General features: G+C 35.4%; 1 protein-coding gene across 1 annotated transcript in view; it reads right to left on the bottom strand.

The window, feature by feature from the left end:
- Nucleotides 1-20,510, bottom strand: part of LOC101897963 (uncharacterized) — a 546,201-nt gene that overhangs the window by 126,679 nt on the left and 399,012 nt on the right. The window contains exons 13-14 of the mRNA XM_059123253.1: nucleotides 17,697-17,730; nucleotides 12,520-12,796 (exon numbers count right to left, since the gene is read on the bottom strand). Of these exons, the coding sequence (XP_058979236.1) occupies nucleotides 12,520-12,796; nucleotides 17,697-17,730 (311 nt within the window). The remainder of the gene's footprint in view (nucleotides 1-12,519; nucleotides 12,797-17,696; nucleotides 17,731-20,510) is intronic.

The raw sequence follows: 20,510 nt of genomic DNA, 5'->3' as shown, positions 1-20,510 counted from the left end.
CACATGGAATCCATGTAAATTCCACCTTTAAGGCCTCTCAGAACTCATAAAAATGTTTCGCTGAATTCATTAAAAAATGAACTTCGGAAGGCTTCAGAATCTTATAAAAGCTCTAAATTTATTCTATATAAATCGAAAATGATTATTTACAACGGAGCAAGCCAAGAAGTCTGCAGAAATTCATACTCAAAGAACTATTTGAAGTCTCCAAAAATTCTTTGAAAAATCCACAATTAAAGGCCTTTCAGAAGTCTTCAAAAATTCTTTGAAAAATCTGCAATGAAAACCCGTCAGAAGTCTTTAAAAATTCTTTGAAAATCCATGTTTAAATCTCCTCAGGGGTCTCCAAAAATTTTTCTAAAAATCTACGTTTAAAGACCTGTCAGAAGTCTTCTAAAATTCTTTAAAAACTCATGGTTTAAAACGATATTAGGTCTCCAAAAATTCTTTGAAAAATCAAGGTTTAAAACTTTAAAAAACGTTTAAAAGATTAAAAAAAAAATAACGGTCATAAAATTTTTAAAAATACACTTCTCCGAAGTCTCCTGTAATTTTCCTAAAAATTATTGAAAAATCTACTTTTAAAGACCTGTCAAATACCCCCTAAAATTCTTTGAAAAATTCTTTATTCAGAAGTCTCTTAGAATTCTCACTCACTTTTAGTCTTCTCAGAAATCTCCCAAAATTCTCCTAAATTTCCTTGATAAATCTTACTTTTAAAGATCTTTTCAGGAGATTTCAGAGAGATCTTTAGTAGGTCTCCTAAAATGCCTCCAAAATACAAGTTCAGAAGTCCCTTAAATTCTTTAAAACACTTTAGTAGGTCTCCAAAGGCATCCAAGAAGTTCTCTAGAATTCTCTAAAAACTCTTCTCAAAGGGTTTTAGGTCTCCCAAAAAAATTCTTCAAAAACTCCATATCCATGGGTCTTTAAAATTAAAAATATTAGGCTCGAAGTAGTCTCCTAGAATTCATTAAAATTGTGTTTTATAGATCTCCAAGATTTCTCATTTATCCAATATTTAAAAGTCTCCAAGAAGTCCTCTAGAATTCTATAAAAACCCCAATTCGTGTGTCTCCAAAGAGTCTCCTAGAATTTTTGTAAAACTCTACGTCTATAGATCTCCAAGATTCCTAGAATTCTTTTAGCAATTCAAGATTATCCAAGAATTCTTATTATTCAAGAAGTCCCTTAGGATTCTATAAAAACCCCATAAGATGTCTCCAAGAAACTCAAGTTTGTAGGTATCGACGAAGTCTCCTATAATTCTTCAAAAATATCTTCTTTTATAGGATTCCAAGAACTCTCCTAGAAATCGTTGAAAATCCACATTTTAAGATCTCCTAAAAGTCTCCAAAATTTCTAATGTTGAAGTCTCCAAGAACACATTTAGAAGAAGTCTCCTAGAATTCCTTAAATCCCTCGCTAAGAGTTTTCCAGAAATTCTTGTTTATATGTCTCCAAAGAATATCCTGGACTTCTTTAAAAAATCGAAGCTTATAGGTCTCCTTGAAGTCTCCTAGAGTCCTATTTCCATCCCAAAAATCCTGCCTAAAAATCTTAAAAAATGCAGAATTCTTTAAAAAAGAAGTGTCACAAAATTCTTTAACAAATCGAAGCTTATAAGTCGCCATGAAGTCTCTCCATAAAGTCTACTTGAATTAATATAAAAGTCGAAGCTTATCTGTTTCCATGAAGTCTACCAAGAAGTCTACTTGAATCATTAAAATCTTAAATCTTTTAAAAAATAACGTTTATACGTCTCCAAGAAGCCTTTCCCCATTTGAAGGCCTTTAACTATTAAAACTCTTCTTCTTCTTGAATCTCTAAAATTTCACGCTCATGGGTAAGAATTCTTCTAAAACTCTCTAAAAAAATCTATGTTTTTCGCCCCTTAAAAACTCTCCTAAAATTCTTCTCCTCAAATCAATTAACCTTGAAAATTACCCGTTTTCCCCCCGAACTTCACACATGCCATGCCAGATTGACATATTCTCCCCACGTCTGCTACTAAAATATTATTCAAACATTTTCGCTATTGATTTTCATAAATTATTCAATATTTTTGCCTTTTTTCCGGAATATCGAAAAAAGGAAAACATATTTTCCCATGATAATCCTTCAATCTGCCTGTGGCAGGGCCAAATCATTCCTTATTCAAAAGGATAAGAGCTGTTCGTGAAGAAATTATTTATAAATTTGCCAAAAGGCAAGCACTGTAGATGAGAGGTAGAGGGCAAAAAAAAAAGAAAATTCATACTTAATTGCTTAGCACGCACAAATCCATCAAATATGATTTGGAAGCCGAAAACTTTCTCGCCCATGAAAAAATAACGAACAAGAAAAAACGCTCATAAATCCATTTAACCGAAGAAGTTAACAATTATCATAAAAATTCTACGCCATCAAAATAATTGAAAGAAATAAAACGAAAGACCATAGCAAAAATCAAATATTCCAAATGGCATGGCTGAGCTAGGTGGTGATGTGGAAAGGGAGAGCGGATGAATTAGCTGTGGAGTGTTCAATTAGAAGATACCCTACATAAAAAATATGTAAAGAAATGGGATTTTGTTATGACATATTTTCGAGGAATTGCGAAGAAATGGAGAACATTAGAAGATGTTTGTATCAAGACTCTGAAATGATTGTTTTTTTTTTAAATTGTTTTTTTCCAGTGAATTTGAGATATTTTTTACAATTTTTCTGGAGCTTTGTTTCTTTCTTTAAATGCCAATCATACTACTTCCCTTTTTAGTGGAAATTTGAAAAACGATATTGTAACTTCTTTTGGTTCGTAAAGTGGATTTAAAAAAAAATTAGGAGATTTCTTGGAGGCATATGAATTCTGATTTCTAAAAAAATGGAGCTTTTTAAGTTACATTTCCAAGAATTCAAGGGACTTATTTAAGAGTCTTGAAAGTGGATTTTGTCAAGAAATTCTAGGAGAGTTGAGATCTTTGTAGGTTTTTAAACGTAAACTTTGTTAAAGAATTTTAAGATTTTTTTTAAGAAATTCCAGGAGACTTTATAGAGGTTATTAAACATAAATATTTTTTTTTTTAAATGGTGGGCCTTAACATTTGTTTTTTTTTTTCTTTTTTTAAAGTCCACTTTTGAAGACCAGTTAGAAATCTTCTAAAATTCTTTAAAAAAGGTATTCTGAAATTTTTGGAAAATACATCTCGTACACGTCTCCTAAAATTCTTTGAAAAATCCACTTTGGAAGACCAGTCAGAAGTTTACTAAAATTCTTTGAAAAGCGACGTTTGAATACCAATTAAAAGTCTCCCAAAATTCTTTAAAAAAGGTATTTATATGTTTTTTTAAAGGTATTCCAAAGTTCTTTGAAAAATCCACTTTTAGGGGATTATCGCTCCAAAAAAGTCTCCTAAAAATCCTAAACAAAGCCGTGTTTAAAGAATTCTCAGAAGTGTCCTAAACTTCAGTGAAGAAGCCACGTTTATAGGTTTCTTAAAATTCTCGTTTAGAGATCTTCAAAAGGTCTCCTGGAATGGCTCAAGAATCTAAGAGTACAGCCATCAAAGAAGTTCTCCAGAAGGCCTCCGAGAATACTCGTTTATAGGTCTCAAAAAGGATGTCCTAGAATGCCCTAAAAATCCTAGTTCAAAGATATCCAAATATTTCTCTATAATACTTTAAACCCGGTTTTCAAGAATTCTCAATTTATACAAAAAGTCTCTTAGATTTCTTAAAAACTCGCGTCAAAGAGTCTCCTAGAATTCTTTGGAATTCTAAAAAAATTGGAGCCTTTTAAGTTACATTTTCAAGAATTCAAGGGACTTATTTAAGAGTCTTGAAAGTGGATTTTGTCAAGACATTCTAGGAAAGTTGAGATCTTTGTAGGTTTTTAAACGTAAACTTTGTTAAAGAATTTTAAGATTTTTTTTAAGAAATTCCAGGAGACTTTATAGAGGTTATTAAACATAAATATTTTTTTTTTTAATGGTGGGCCTTAACATTTTGTTTTTTTTTTTTTTTTTTTAAGAAGGAAACTTAATTTTTATATTTTTTGTCAGCTCTATTCAGGTTGAATGTTTTATAGAATTTCAGGAAACCTTTTTATAGGCTTCTAAGAAAGATTCTTTGAAGACGTTTTGGTGTTCCACGAATGTGGATTTTTTAAAGAATTTTAGGATACTTTTTAGAGGCTGTAAAAGTAGAGGTTTCGAGAGGTCTTTAATATTTTTTTTTATAATTCAGACTTCTTGGAGGCCTTTAAATAAGGGTTTTTAATGATTTAAGGAGACTTTAGAGGGGCTTTGAAACCGAATTTTTTAAAAAAAATTTAGGAGATTTTTTAAAGGCTTTTTTTAATATTTCTAAGAGACTTTTAGAAGAACTTTTTTAAAAGAGAAATGTTTGAAGAGTTTTAGAAGAATTTTGGAGGTCTATAAACGTAGACTTTTGAAATAATTGTAGGTAACATTTGGGTTTGAGTTTTTAGAACCCTTTAGATAAAGAATTCTGAGAGTCTGTTGGAAAGTCATTTCTAACGAATCCTAGGAGAGGTTTTAGAGGTCTCTAAAAGTGAATATTATAGAGAATTCAAGGAGCGTTTGTTAAAAAAAATTTCAGAAGAAATTTTGAAGGTATTTAAATGGAGAGGTTTTTTAATCGTAGGAAAGTTCTTGGAAGCCTTTTTTAAGAAGTTTAAAAAAGGTTTTTGCGGTAATTTAAACGTTGATTTTAAAAGAAATCTATTAGACTTTTTTGGAGCATTTTTGAAGCTATTAAATGTGACTTTTAAAAAAGTTTTTTTTTTTAATAATTTTAGCAGATTTTTAGGGCTTTTGGGAAGGTTTTTTAGAATTCTAAGAATTATTTTGGAAGCCTTTATATATGGGTTCTTAAGAATTGTGAGATTTCTGTGGACGTTTTAAAGAATTGTAGGATAGATTTTTATGAGGACTTTTCTAAGCCGACATTTTTTAAAGAATTCAGGAAGAATTTTGGAAATCTTTTTTTTAATGAATGATTTTTAGAAGGACTTTTTCAAGAGTGATTGTTTAAAGAATTCAGGAAGAATTTTGGAAATCTTTTTTAATGAATTCCAGAATAAATGAAAGGCCGGTAAACACTGATTTTTGAATCAATTCTGCACAGTTTTTAGAGCCCTTTCGATAAAAAATTCTAGTAGACTATTTTGAAACCATTTATCATCCCAGAAGAAGTTTTTTAGGCCCTTAAATGTAGATTTTTTAAAGAATTTTAGGAGATTTTTTGGAAGCCTTTTTTATAGAATTGTGGAATAATTTTATGAGGCCTTCAAACGTGGATCTTTTAACGAACTCTAGGAGACTTTTTGGAAGCCTTTTTTAAGAAGTTTAAATATGAATTTTATGGAAGCCTTTTTGGAGACACTTAAATGTGAATATTTTTAATTCTAGGAGACTTTTTGAAAGTATTTTTTAAAGAAGTTTAAAGAAGATGTTTGAAGTCCTCAAAAAATGAATTCTTGAAGAATTCTGGTGAACATTTTAGAAGGCTGTTGTGGAGAATTTTTATAGGTGCTAAGAAGCCTTTAGACGTGCTTTTTTGGAGACCTTTAAATATGGAATTTTTCAACGAAATTTAGGAGATTTTTGGTGGCTTTTAAATGGGAATATTTGAAAGACTCTGGGACTTTTTGAAGGGTTTCAAACGTGAACTTTTAAAGAACTAAGTTTTTGAGGTCTTAAAAATGAACTTTTTTAAGAATTCTCTCAAGCTTTTAGGAGACTTTGAAACATGGAATATTTAAAAGAGTTCTGTCATGATAATTCCTAGAGATCTTTTGGAGACCTATAAAAGAGACTTTTTAAAGAGAATTTTTTGAAGGCCCATGAATGTGGATTTTTTTCAAAGGATTCTAAAAAGCCCCCAAGTTTTTTAAGTTGAATTTTATTGAAAGTTCTAGGAGGTTTGAAAATTCTTGAAGACTTTTTGGAGACTTTATAAAGATTATTAAACGTGAATTCTTTAAAGAATTCGAAGAGACTTTTGAAAGCCACGTTTAAAGGCTTTTTTAGAGGCTCTTGGAGGCTTATAAATTTGAATTTGATTTAAAATTCTGGGATACTTTTTGGAGATTTTATGAAGGCCCTAAAACTTTTTTTAAGGGTTGTAAAAAAGTTTTTAAATGTGGATATTTTTAAAAAATTCTAAGAGTCTCTTGAGGACGTTTTTTTTAAGTTAAATTTTATTGAAAATTCTAGGAGTCTCTTTGGAGACTTTATGAAGGCCATTAAACGTATTTTTTATTTGAAGAATTCTAGGAGACATTTCGTAGGTATTTAAACATGGATTTTGTTTAAAGTATTCTAAAAGGCTCCTTGGGATATTTAATAGCGAAATTTAGTGAAAATTCCAGGAGACTTTTACTTTAAAAAATCTGCGTTCAAAAAATCCACTTTAATTGCCTACATTAAAAGTGGATTTTTTTGAAGAATTCAAGGAGGCATTTCGTAGGTCTTTGAACGCAGACTTTTTTTTTAAAGTATTTAAGTAATTTTCAAGGAATTTCGGAGCCTGTTTATAGTCTACGTTTTAATTTTTCAAAGTATCCTTAGAGAATTTGAGTTAAAGGCCTTTAAAGTTTAATTTTTTTGGGGAATATTAGGACCAATTTTGGGATCCCTTAAATATATATATTTTGTTTTAAGAATCCTAGGAGTACACGTTATGTATGTCCAATTTCCCTGGAGGCACGGAAGCTCGCCGGGTACAGCTAGAAGTCTATAAATTTCATGCAGCTAGAAGTCTATAAATTGCATGTCTAACCCGACATTTCTGTACTGTTTCTCATCATAATATCCATTAAATATTTCATATTCATCTTGGGAACCCTCAAGAGCTCCTACTTTTTAAGGCTTACTAAGGTCCTTTTGGCATTTTAGCAATTGTACTAAGACGTATAATTTTATGGTCCAAGAAGTGATTTCAGGCTTTGAAAATTATCGAAATTCAGAGATTCTCTTTTAATTCAATATTTTTTTACTTTCGACTGTTTTTCAGGTTAATTATAGCGTCGTGGCGCCCAACATTTTTGGAAATTAAAATTAGAGTTTCTCAAAATATGTCTAAGCACAAGTGCTTACTTTTCTTATTACGAAATAATGGGTAACGGAGCATGTCCGTTCCACTATGAAATCGAAGGTTGTGAGTTCAAGACAAGTTCTTGCCCGAAGTTTCTGCACTGCTTCTCATCATAATATCCATTAAAATATTTCATTTGCATCTTGGGAACCCTCAGGAGCTCCTAATTAAGGCTTACTAATATCCTTCTGACATTTTGGCAATTGTACTAGGACGTAAAATTTTGTGGGCCAAGAAGTAATCTCAGTCTTTGAAAATTATCGATATTCCGGGTTTCTGTTTAAATTCAACATTTTTCACTTTCGACTGTTTCTCGGGTTAGTTATAGCATCGTGGCGCCCAACGTTTTTGGAAATGAAACTTTGAGTTTCTCGAAAAAATGTCAAAGCAAAAGTATTTACTTTTCTCATTACGAAATAATGTGTAACAGAGCATGTCCGTCCCACAATAAAATCGAAGGTTGTGACTTCAAGACTCGCTATCGGAAAAACTATGAAAAACAAAATAATATCAAGCCACCAAAATTTCGATTACCAAAAAGTGGGTTTCCTAGACAATTTTTTGATAAGGAGGAGTTCGGTTGCTAAACTTAATAACCTTTCCGAAATTTCATCATTTTAATGATTTGCTTTCTCAGATATCTAAATTTAAATTTTTAGTTTCGAAATTTATGGAATCACTCGGAAATCCATGGCAAATTCCCATTTCGATTAAAATAACACTTATAGGAAATTTTGTAAGGTATTCCCATGAAATTCTCTCCTATAAAAATGTGTGCGTGTTTGTTCGACTTTATGATTTCCAATTTTTAACAGAAATTTCGAGCGAAAAAAACAGAGGTAAAAAATGAAATGAAAATAAAACAATAACATGCAAGGCATAATAATGAGCAGAAGCCAAGGAAGTCCATGTCAGTGACTCTATCTCCACCAAGGATGAGGAGGAGATGATAGAGCAACATAATGATGTTGTTGTTGTTCTCCTCAAGGTGAAACATTTTTGAAATGTAACATCAAATATAAATTGCTAACATTCATATTCTAATATAAATTTATCACGTTTCTCATAGGGATACGATGATGACGACGATGCGGCGGATGCGGCGGCAGATGATGTTGATGATAAATGTGTTGGTGCTCCCAATATTCCAGTGGATGTTGCATTGAGATTGTTGCTTAGGGCCAGGCTGGCAGCAGATGCTGCTGATACTCCGGCGCCTACGGTAATGGGGTTATTATATAATTTAGATAAATTCATTTGCGGTATTGTTGGATTAGCTGGCGCCGCCGATGACGAGGAGGACGAGCCAGAATTGTTGACAGCCGTTGGCGTTCCCGCTGCCATTAGCAGGGAAGCCGTCATTAAATGTGAGCCCATGCCGGCAGCAGAACTGTTGGAATTCGTGGAGGAATTGGAGAGTTTCGATGATGAGTGATTCGAGGATGATGATGAAGAGTTCATTTTGTGGGGTACACTGTAGCAGGGCATGCTGCCACTGCTGTCGGGTGTGGCAAGTTGGGGAGGTGCCCCACCCGCCCCGTAATAATTTAAAATGTTCAAAGGTGGTGGTGGAGGATTGGCGGTGGCCATGGCATTGGGTGATCTTGGATTGTAGTAGGAGTTGTTGGAAGAAGAGGAGGCACGTTTTTGTATTAAATTGGCAGAGGAGGATGAGGAGGAGGGAGGGGGTTTATTGTTGCTGCCGCCATTGGAACGTATTTGTATGAAATTATCAAAATTATCCGAAGATGAGGTATTCGAGGCATTGGAGGGCCTTCGAATGTGTGAGGAGGCAGGCTGTCCAAGATTGTAGTTGCCCGGGGTGTTATAGGCCGTTGAGGGTGAGGGGGTTTTGTGATGATAGTTTCCAGGATATTTGTGACCATATAGGGATTGTTGTTGCTGCTGCTGCTGATGTATGGAGGAGGTGGAGGAAGAGGAATTGGATAGGGAAGTTTTATAGGATTTATAAATGTGAGCCATGTTATAGGAATTTTGGCCCACATGAGGAGGGCCGGTGGTATCCTGAGAATTGTAATAGGCTTTGGGTGTATCCACATCGTTTTCTTCATAGTCCCCATACTGATGGGGACTGATACGTTGCCTCAGATGTTTGTGGTAGGACTTATTGGCATTGGAGTAGTTAAAGTGCGTGAGACGTTGACTGGCCGGTTTGCTAATCAATTGGCATTGATCCTCCTCCAATAACTCCGAGGAGGAGGGACTGGCAAAGGGATAGAGGTCCTTGTGATAATCCAGATGATTGGTATCCAGCGGAGCTTTGTTATAATCAAAAGGATCGTTGGGATAGTGTGGCTCCTCTAATTCCTGTTGCAGCTGATCGTTGAGTGATTGATAAAATGCCACCTCGGATATGTTGTCGGTTTCCGAACGACTTAAATACCAATCCTCGGCCTCATCGAAACCCTCGGAATTGTTGATAAGGATTCTGACATTATTGGGTGTCAGCGACTCCTCGTAGCCATGGGAGGGGTATTCCGAGTCGTAGGCCAATAGCTGTTCCTTGTTGTGGGATATCCTTAGTAACTCCTCATTGTAAGATAATTCATCCTCATCGAGTTCCTCATCCCCGCGTTGAGGTGGCTGTATTAAGTCGAGGATCTCGGAGTTTTCCGAGGTCCTGTTATAGCGTCTGGGTGATTTGGGGGATTTATTTTCAAATAAATATTCACACATTTTGGGATGTTCATAGCGAAGCTGGTGTTGTTGTTGCTGTGGTGTCGGGGGTTGTTGTTGTTGTGGTTGTGATTGTGGCGTCATCGTTGAGTCCTTGGCCTCCTGATGATCAGTCTTTTTGTGATTCCTTTGCTCCCCATCTCCTCCGCCATGGCCATAGTTGCCACTAAACACCGAGGCATAATCGGAGCTGCTCAGCGAATCGGTTTGTTGTAGTGCTACGCCATTTTGTTGTGGTTGTTGTTGTAGATTTTCATAGTTATGGCGATTCAGTTTCTTGGGACTCTCTGTGGAGAGAGATCTCTTGTGTTGCCGGGATTTTTGGGGCCCCGAATCATTGGAAGATGTGGATACTTGGTGGAAGGCTCTCCTGAGTTTTTGGCCCTGCAGGCGGCCCACCGAGGCACCACCTCCTCCTACCCCTCCCTCTCTTATTCCCGAAGGTGATGTGCTTTTGTTATTGTCAAAATTTTGCTGCAAATAATTTTCCAGGTAATTGAGATTTTTCGAGAGATCCAATTCCGATTTGTAGGACTTGTAAAGGGTGGGGTTCAGGGACCTGGATTGTTGTTGTTGTTGCTGCAGACATTTGGTCTCATAGTTCCTGATGTTGTCCTTATCGCTTATAAAACGAAAACTCTCCACCTTGGCCATGGTCTTGAAGTTCAGCGAGCCATTGTTGTTTTCCATTGGCATTTTCCCAGCTTGGGCGCCATTGCTGTGAAACTGGCGACATTTGTCTTTTAGCTTCTGCAGGCCCTGCCGGGTTTTGGCTTGCAATTTGTGGAAATAATTGGATTTGGGCGGTATGGGCAATCCGGCCGCTGCAATGGTATTGGTGGAAGATGATGAGGAGGTCATGGAGGTGGCCATGTGGGCATGACTGGTTCTATCGGGATAGGATATTTTCAGTTTTTTCAAATGTGGACCATTCGGTTGATGTAGATTACTGCTGGAATTGGAGGTGTGTCTTCCGGATTTTTTCAAGGAGATTTGCTTGAAAACACTCGAACTGGATGAGGAGGTGGCCATTTTGTGGCGTTGCTTCCATTTTTTGGTGTTCTCGCCCAGGCTGGGTGGGAAATCTTGTCTCTCAAAATGTTTGATGGGCACACCATACAAATGATGATAGCTGGCCAATTGCGACTGGCTGACATAGGGTCTGGCTGCGACTGCGGCTGCAGTTGGTAACAAAGGCACCATTGGTTTTTTCGCCACCCGCCTACTGGCCGAGGAGGCACAGCGCAAACGCTTGTCCACCGTCAAGGTGAGCTGGGTCTCATCATCGTGGAATATGGAAAAGGGATTGGTGATGACGGTACTGTTGTTAAAATCGTTGGGTTTACAGCTGCCATTAACGCTGCTGTTATTAACATTTTCAAATATTAAGAGATTTGTGTTCTGATTCTCTTTCTTAGCAGCTAAATTTTGATTTGAGTTTTTGTTAATTTTCATTTTCTTAAAATTAGTTTTTGTTGTTGTGGTTGTTGTTGTTGTGGAATTATTGGCTACAACTACAATATTATTATTAATAAATTTAACATTAACATTTGTCTTACATAGATCCGTATCAGACTTGAATTTTCTTAGATTAGCTAAACACATAAAGGACGTTTTGTATGAATCGCCGTTATCCTGACCAGCCCCACGGGAACTGGTGTGATCCCGAAACGACAAGGATTGTTTGTGAAAACGATAAAACGGATTATTTATGGGCAGTTTTTGTAATAACATTTTCAATTCGGCATCTAACAGCGGTAGATCTGTTAAAGTCTTGTATTCTGTTAACCTAACAGTGGCCGCATCTAGCGTGCCCAGATTTTCGCTGAAGCCTGCACTACAACTCAAATGCAATAAATTCTGTTTATCCTTACAACTATTGTCCTCCAGAGGACTAACTAAATTATTTGAATCACTTTTAATGCTGTTATTTATAAGTTGTTGTTGTTGCTGATGTTGTTGTTGCGGGTCCACCAACTGTGGTTCCTCAACAATTTGTTTTTGATTTATTGCCGGCATTTTTATGCCATCAATCTTTTCCCTGAACTTACCCGGGTCCTGGGCGACAATGCCACAGGACATTGTTGTTGTTGCAAAAGCCAATGTGGTATTGGTATTGGTGCTGATACTGGTGTTCGGTATATGTGGTGTATTTGTTGTTTGTGTATTGGTTAGCGAGGAAATATGATTGTTATTGGTGGTTGTTGCTGTTGTTGTTGTTGTCGAGGTATATATAACAAATTGTTGGGTATTAATATCCGTCAAACTGTTGTCACCATCGTCGTCGTCGATATCGTCTCCGACGTCCACTTTGCTAATATCCTTTAAATCTGTCAAGTCATTGGTTGTCGTTGTTGTCACATTATTTGTTTGTTTTGCCCCAGTCATAACATTGTTGTTATTGTTGTTATTGCCCTGATTTATGGTCTCCTGCTCAATTCCCAACTCCTCAATTGTTTGACACTTTTGACCCCCCTCTTCACCTAATCTCCTTTCGTCCGCATTTTCTCCATTCGCTTTTTTGTCCTTCCCAACTTCATTGTCATCATCATGATTATTATGATTTTCATGTTCATTATTATTATTGGTAGTAGTCGTAGTTGTTGTTGTTGTTGTATTCGTAGTAGTAGTAATTGTTGTTGTATTATTGGTTTTTGTTGTATTATTATTAATTGCCTGCTAGACCCTAGTGGGTGGCTGTAATATCATTGCAGCCATTCGTACCTTCATTGCCTCGGGTGATCCTTGGCCCAATCCATGGTGATGTCCCGGATGATGATTATTGCCAACCATAGCTGCAGCAGCGGCGGCAGCCAATTGTTGTTGATGTTGTAACTGATTGGCATTTGCTGCCGCGGATTGTTGTAGTTGTTGCTGATGCTGTTGTTGCTGTTGCTGCTGCTGCTGCTGATGATGGAAACCAGCCGGGGTTGTATAAATCGAATCGCCAGGTGGTCCACCACTAGTGCTATCCGAACGTGATTTTAAATCGGCTTTTTCACTGAAACGAATAAAGCGGAGAGAAGAGGTGGATTAGAAAAAAATGGAATTAAAGGGAAGTCTGAAAAATACAGAATTTTAAGTTTAACGGCGTTTTTACTGAAACGAATGAAGCGGAGAGAAGGGGTGGATTAGAAAACAATGAATTAAAGGAAAAATAGGAAAATTACCGAATTTTAAGTTTAACGGAAATTATGAAAAGGGACATTTTTTTGAAGAAAATATTCCAAAAAATTGCATTTAGCATCTTGAAATTTGTTAAATTTTTGGAAATTTTTACTGAAGGGTACTAAAGTACAAAAAGACACCAAATTCCGAAAAATTGCATAAAACGGATGAATAAAACATGAGCTCTTAAAGATTTCAAAGTGTTTGATATACGCCCGAATTTTTTAAAAATTCAAACTAAAATTGTACTAAATTGAGAAGAAGAGAAAAATTGTACTAAGTGTACGAAAAGGTACTAAATGTACGAAAAGGTACTAAATGTACAAAAAGGTGTGTATACGCCAGAATTTTTCATAATTCAAACTAAATTGTACTAAATTGAGAAGAAGAAAAAATGGTACTAAATGTACGAAAAGGTACTAAATGAACAAAAAAAATCCCGAATTTTTCAAAATTCAAACAAAAATGATATTAAATTGAGAAAAAAAAAAACAATTAAAAAAGTTGTAAGTTCAGACGGGCCGAACTTCGAACGAATTTGGAAATTTTCAAAAAATAAAATCTTAAAAAAATGCTGTTAAAATTTTAAAAATACCGAATATAGCCTTTACTGTGGGGTTTATACGGGGCATTGTTTGTCATAAGACATTACCATATTCAAATGCGAAACTTGAAATAAAGGGTGAATCGGAGCTGTGCGAAAATCTGGACCAGCATGGACAATTTTCTGTCACAGGCTGTAGCATCCATCAGGAACTTCAAATACGACAACTCAAACAATTTCGGTGGATATTGTACCTAAACTCGTCAAAATACCGAATATAGGGAGGTACTGATATATGGGGCCTATACGAAGACCTGGACCTGCATAGACAATTTTCTGTCACAGACTGTAGTTCTCATTACGAACTCTAAATACGTAATTTGAAACAATTCCGGGCAATAATATCGCTAAAGTCATCAAAATACCGAATATCGGGAGGTACCGTTATATGGGGGCTATACCAAGACGTAGAACTACACAGACAATTTTCTGTCCTAGGCTGTAGTATCCGTTACGAACTTCAAATACCAAGTTTGAAACAATTCCATTGAATAACGGCGCTAAAATCATCAAAATACCGAATATCGGGAGGTGCCGATATATAGGGGCTATACCAAGACGTAGAACTGCACAGACAATTTTCTGTCACAGACTGTAGTATCCATTACGAACTTCAAATACGAAATTTGAAATAATTCCGGTGAATAATGTGGCTAAAATCATTAAAATACCGAATATCGGGAGGTGCCGATATATGGGAGCAATACCAAGACTTGGACCTGCACAGATAATTTCCGTTACGAACTTCGAATACCAAATTTGAAACAATTTTGCAAACATACTGTATCCTGGCTAAAACAGGCTGTACTATGTATCAAAATTCGTGCAAAAGGGTCCTAATGGTCCGAAAAGGTATCAACAGTGCAGTATCACGGTATTTAACGAACTGAAAGAATTAGAGGTCTTATTTTGTAAATTTGAGTCACGGTTTAGTGGTGAGATAACTGTAAAATTTCTCGACCTATGCTCTAGAAGTTCAGGAAACCATTGTTGCTTTTTAAAAGGCATGTTACCATGTTGGGCGCCACTGCTGTGAAACTGGCGGCATTTGACCTTCAGCTTTTGCAGACATACTGTATCCTGGTACATAGCGAATGTCGGCCGATTTTATATACCGTCTGATATCGTCTATCTCGTCTGAGCTTGATCGTAGTGACCCGTGCATAGAATGTATGGAGGTAGAATTGCTTAACGTGTGCATCGCGCCGTTAAATATATGTATTCCGCGTTATATGCCCAATATCACTTCACTTCTGGTAGGCAATAACCGTCTGGGGCCAGGGGATTTCAAAGCCCATCATGAATTATGGCACCCAGTCACAGGTAACAACCAGAGAGAGATGGCGCTGGCTGAGCAAATTGATAGCTCCACTTTTTGCACATTGAATGAGGATGCACCCACCATAATAAGGGAAGACTGAAACAGCTCACCGGATATGTCCATCGTCCCCCCTCAGGTCTGAAGAACGACGTAACATGGCAGTCTGTTATTTCTTTAGACTTAGACCAAATATTGTCGCAATTAGCAGACCACCCGACTTCACGGACTCCGAACGCCGAACTTTCCATGGGAAAATGGAAAGGCAATTGGCAAGAATTCACAAAATATACCAATCGCCGTTTCAGAGAACTGCTTAACCCGTCTGATGTTCAGGTAGAAAATAGGTGTTTCCGGGACATCATGAAAGCTGTAACCGCTCGCTATATACCTGCTGAAATAAGACCAAATTTCCCACCAGAGTCAGCGTAATTAGTAAATGAGCGAGATGAGCGAAAGAACTTACTGTGGTGGTAAACAGGTTGATCGGTGAGCATAAGCGCAAAAAGTGGCTAGAACATCTGAAGCATTGCAAAATCAGTATCGGCTCGAGTAAATTGTGGGCAACGGTAAAGTTGCATTCGAAGCCGGGAAAAAAAGGATGATCGGACATCTGTCTCATTTAAAGGCATAGAAGTGATAAATTCAAAGAGGTACCCGTGTTATTTCAACCGGCAATTAATAGAGCATTCCAAGAGTGATAGTCCTGAGAGAAGGATTCTACGCCGTGTACGAGCTCTCCCAGCCGGGGAGGTTAGGAGATACCACCACCACCAGCCGAGGAGATATCAAACTTGGAAGATGTTGCACAAGTCATCAGAAGCACAAAGTCATCAAAAGCGGTTGGTACTGACGTAATCTCAATGGTGATGTTGAAGCAGCTAGATGAACCAGAAGTCGTGTATCTCATCGAACTCCTCAACCTGTCGTTAGCCACCCTTGGAAATTGGGCAGGGCGGTCCCGCTACTGAAGCCAAACAAGGATGTCAGCAAAAGTAATTCATACAGGCCGATATCACTTTTGTCGCCAATAGCAGAGAGAGGCTTAGGGCATTACTCCTTCCCAGCATAAGAGGGTGTTTCCCAGTAGCTGATCATCAACACGGATTCCGGAAATTGGTCATAGGTCAACAAAAGCTTTACATACCATTTCCGTATATGTCAGCCGAGAACTCAGCCAGAACTGGCCGTGTGACAGAACAGTTAAAGTGGCACTTGCTCTATCAAAAGCTTTTGACGCAGTCAATCATGCCATACTGCTTAGGTAAATTGAGCTCAACGCCCTCCGACCAAGTTTGAAACGTTGGGAAGTTACTACATGTTTGGACGCCAGTCGTATGTGGAATTCAGGAACAAGAAGTCGAACATCCATAGAGTGAAACAAGAAGTTCTCCAAGGTGGGATGATATCTCCGGAACTGTATAACCTCTACATCTCTGATATTCCACGTCCTCCAGGCGGCATGGAAATAATAACATACGCAGATGATTGTACGCTCGTGGTGTTCGGATCCATAATTGATGACAATTGAATAGGTTAAACGCTTACCTAGTTGATCTGACCGACTTTTGCTCTGCTAGGAATTTGAACATATCCGCCACTACATCGACGGCCACACTTTCCACCACATGCTCTGCGGAGATGAGGCTATCTTTGAATGTACAGGTCGATGGTGCTGTAATTCCGACCACCAACTACCACAAGGCCTTAGGGGTCACATTAGAACCACAACAGGGTGCCTCTTATTTTATCCCGATAACTCCAAAATTTTTAACTCGTCTGTTCCTTCTTCTGATCCTATGACTCCAAAATTTTTGACTTTAACATCAGTCATGGTATCCTGCTGTTCCACCGAAATCCAATTTTTAGAAATCTATTTTTCTTTCATTCTAAGCTATTTTAATATTCTGCATAGCCATGAAACTTCCCCAGCAGATTAGTTCTGATTTCCCATGCTTATGTATATAATTTGAAAATGTTACGCTTTAGCGTATCTATCTTGGAGTTTTTATAACCTCATACTCACACACAACCTCACCCACACACACACATCGACTCATCTACTAAAATACCATAAAAAGTGCGAAACTATAAATGTTTAACGGAACGAACGGAAGGACATGGAAAAAAGCAGGGTCCTCAACAAACAATGTAAATGAAAAAGGATATCCTCCAACACACACCCTCACACACGCCAACTCGAAACACTTTGAACTCCAACACTTTTTAACAAAAGACCAACCAGGACCAGCATGACTTGTAGTTGCAGAATAACAGCAATAGAGTCCATAAATACATTGGAGACCAGCGAACGAACGCCAACAACACCACAAAGACCCAGGGAATTTGTGGTATAACTTGGAAAAAAAAAAAACAATATTTACGATATGTATCTATGGCCATGAGGCAGTAGGAGAAGAAAGAGGGGAAGGGGGATGGAGAACATCTAAGTTATGACCATTCTGTTTTTATTTCAGCACCGTTCAAGGCTAGGCAACTATGCGTTGGAAAACACACCTGTTGCTCTTTGGCTTAAAGTGGTCAACAAATAGCCAACTCCTAGGCCAACGCTTTGTCCGAGAAGGGGGGGGGAGGCCAGGGCATTTGAATGGATGGCGGATAGAAATGTTTGCAGTTCTATGGTCATGGAATTGCAAGTGTAGTAAATTTTATATTTTATTCACTTTGAGTGTGTGTCGTCGTTGTTGTTGGTGTTTCTTTTGATCTCTCTCTCTCTCTCCCTCCCTTTCCCTCTCGCTTTGTTTTTTATTTTTGATGTGGAAAAATATTGTATTCGTTTGCAAAACTTACCTGTCTTTATCTGATGATTTATAACCTCCACTACCTGAAAATATATAGAAATTGCAAAGAGAGAGGATGAGAATAAAAAATAGGTAACAGCAAATCGTATAAAATATGAAAAACTTGATATGTTTGTTAGTGTTGTTGTAGTAGTAACAACCAAAAAATATATGTTAGTTAAATGTTTTGCTGGAAATAGAATAAAATATGGTTTTCTATAACGCACAAACGAATATGGAGGGGAGCGTAAAGAGTTTAGGAAGAAAATCTTTGTAGTCCCCAAAAGAGAGGAGAACTTAGATGTGTTCTGTATAACACAGACTTTTGAGGAAGGACCAATAAAATGTGGCTTTTTAGAGAATATTTTTTTCAAAGAACCAAAAAAAAATTTGGATTTTTTAAAGAATATTTTTTTCAAAGGACCAAATAAACGTGGATTTTTTAAAGAATATTTTTTCAAAGGACCAAATAAACGTAGATTTTTTAAAGAATATTTTTTTCAAAGGACCAAATAAATGTGAATTCTTTAAACGAATATTTTTTCAAGGACTAAACAACCCTGGATTTTTAGAGAATATTTTTTTCAATGACTAAAGAAACCTGAATTTTTTAAAGAATAATTTTTTAAGGACCAAATAAACGTAGCTTGCTTTAAAGAAAAATTTTCCATAGGAACAAATAAACGTGGATTTTTTAAAGAATATTTTTTTCAAAGGACCAAATAAACGTGGATTTTTTAAAGAATATTTTTTTCAAAGGACCAAATAAATGTGAATTCTTTAAACGAATATTTTTCCAAGGAGTAAACAAACCTGGATTTTTAGAGGACTAAAGAAACCTGCATTTTTTAAAGAATAATTAATAATTTTAAGCACCAATAAACGAGGCTTTTTTAAAGAATATTTTTTCAAAGGACATAAAAACGAGAATTTTTAAAGAATATTTTTTCAAAGGACTAAATAAACGTGGATTTTTAAAGAACATTGTTTTTTAGGACTAAATAAAAGTCGGTTTTTTAAAGAAAATTTTTTTCAAAGGACCAAATAAACGTGGATTTTTTTAAGAATATTTTTTTCAAAGGACCAAATAAACGTAGATTTTTTAAAAAATGTTTTTTTCAAAGGACCATAAAAACGTGGATTTTTAAAGAATATGTTTTTCAAAGGACCATAAAAACGTGGATTTTTAAAGAATATGTTTTTCAAAGGACCAAATAAATTTGAATTTTTTAAAGAATATTTTTTCAAAGGACTAAACGAACGTGTTTTTTTTAAATTTTTAAGGACCAAAAAAACGTGGCTTCCTTTAAAGAATATTTTTTCAAGGACTAAATAAACGTGGAGTTTTTAAAGAATATTTTTTTCAAAGGATCAAGTAAACGTGGATCTTTTAAAGAATATTTATTTTAAAAGGACCAAATAAACGTGGATTTTTTAAAGAATATTTTTTCAAAGGACCAAATAAACGTGCCTTTTTCAAAGAATATTTTTTCAAAGGACCAAATAAACGTGGATTTTTGAAAGAATATTTTTTTCAAAGGACCAAATGAACGGGGATTTCTTAAAGAATATTTTTTTCAAGGATCAAATAAACGTGGATGTTAAAGAATATTTTTTTTTCAAGGACCAAATAAACGTGTATGTTAAAGAATATTTTTTTTTTCAAGGACCAAATAAACGTGGATTTTTTAAAGAATATTTTTTTCAAAGGACCAAATAAACGTCGGGTTTTTAAAGAATATTTTTTCAAAGTTATTTGGTCCTTTGAAAAAAATATTCTTTAAATGGATTTTTTTAAGGAATATTTTTTTCAAAGGACCAAATAAACGTGGATTTTTTAAAGAATATTTTTTTCAAAGGGCCAAATAAACGTGGATTTTTTAAAGAATATTTTTTTCAAAGGACCAAATAAACGTGGATTTTTTAAAGAATATTTTTTTCAAAGGACCAAATAAAGGTGGATTTTTTAAAGAATATTTTTTTCAAAGGACCAAAAAAACGTGGATTTTTTAAAGAATAATTTTTTCAAAGGACCAAATAAACGTGGATTTTTAAAGAATATTTTTTCAAACGACCAAATAAACGTGGATTTTTTAAAGAATATTTTTTTCAAAGGACCACATAAAAGTGGATTTTTTAGAGAATATTTTTTTTCAAAGGACCAAATAAACGTGGATTTTTTAAAGAATATTTTTTCAAACGACCAAATAAACGTGGATTTTTTAAAGAATATTTTTTTCAAAGGACCAAATAAACGTGGATTTTTAAAGAATATTTTTTTCAAAGGACCAAATAAACGTGGATTTTTTAAAGAATATTTTTTTCAAAGGACCACATAAAAGTGGATTTTTTAGAGAATATTTTTTTTCAAAGGACCACATAAACGTGGATTTTTTAAAAGAATATTTTTTTCAAAGGACCACATAAAAGTGGATTTTTTAGAGACTATTTTTTTTCAAAGGACCAAATAAACGTGGATTTTTTAAAGAATATTTTTTTCAAAGGACCAAATAAACGTGGATTTTTTAAAGAATATTTTTTTCAAAGGACCAAATAAACGTGGATTTTTTAAAGAATATTTTTTTCAAAGGACCAAATAAACGTGGATTTTTTTAAGAATATTTTTTCAGAGGACCAAATAAACGTGGAATTTTTAAAGAATATTTTTTTCAAAGGACCAAATAAACGTGGATTTTTTAAAGAATATTTTTTTCAAAGGACCAAATAAACGTGGATTTTTTAAAGAATATTTTTTTCAAAGGACCAAATAAACGTGGATTTTTTAAAGAATATTTTTTTTTCAAAGGACCAAATAAACCTGGAT

This window comes from Musca domestica, unplaced genomic scaffold, assembly GCF_030504385.1.
Source record: "Musca domestica strain aabys unplaced genomic scaffold, Musca_domestica.polishedcontigs.V.1.1 24, whole genome shotgun sequence".
Taxonomy (NCBI): domain Eukaryota; kingdom Metazoa; phylum Arthropoda; class Insecta; order Diptera; family Muscidae; genus Musca; species Musca domestica.
Note: the sequence above shows the minus strand (reverse complement) of the source record. Positions and strands in the feature narration are given on the sequence as shown.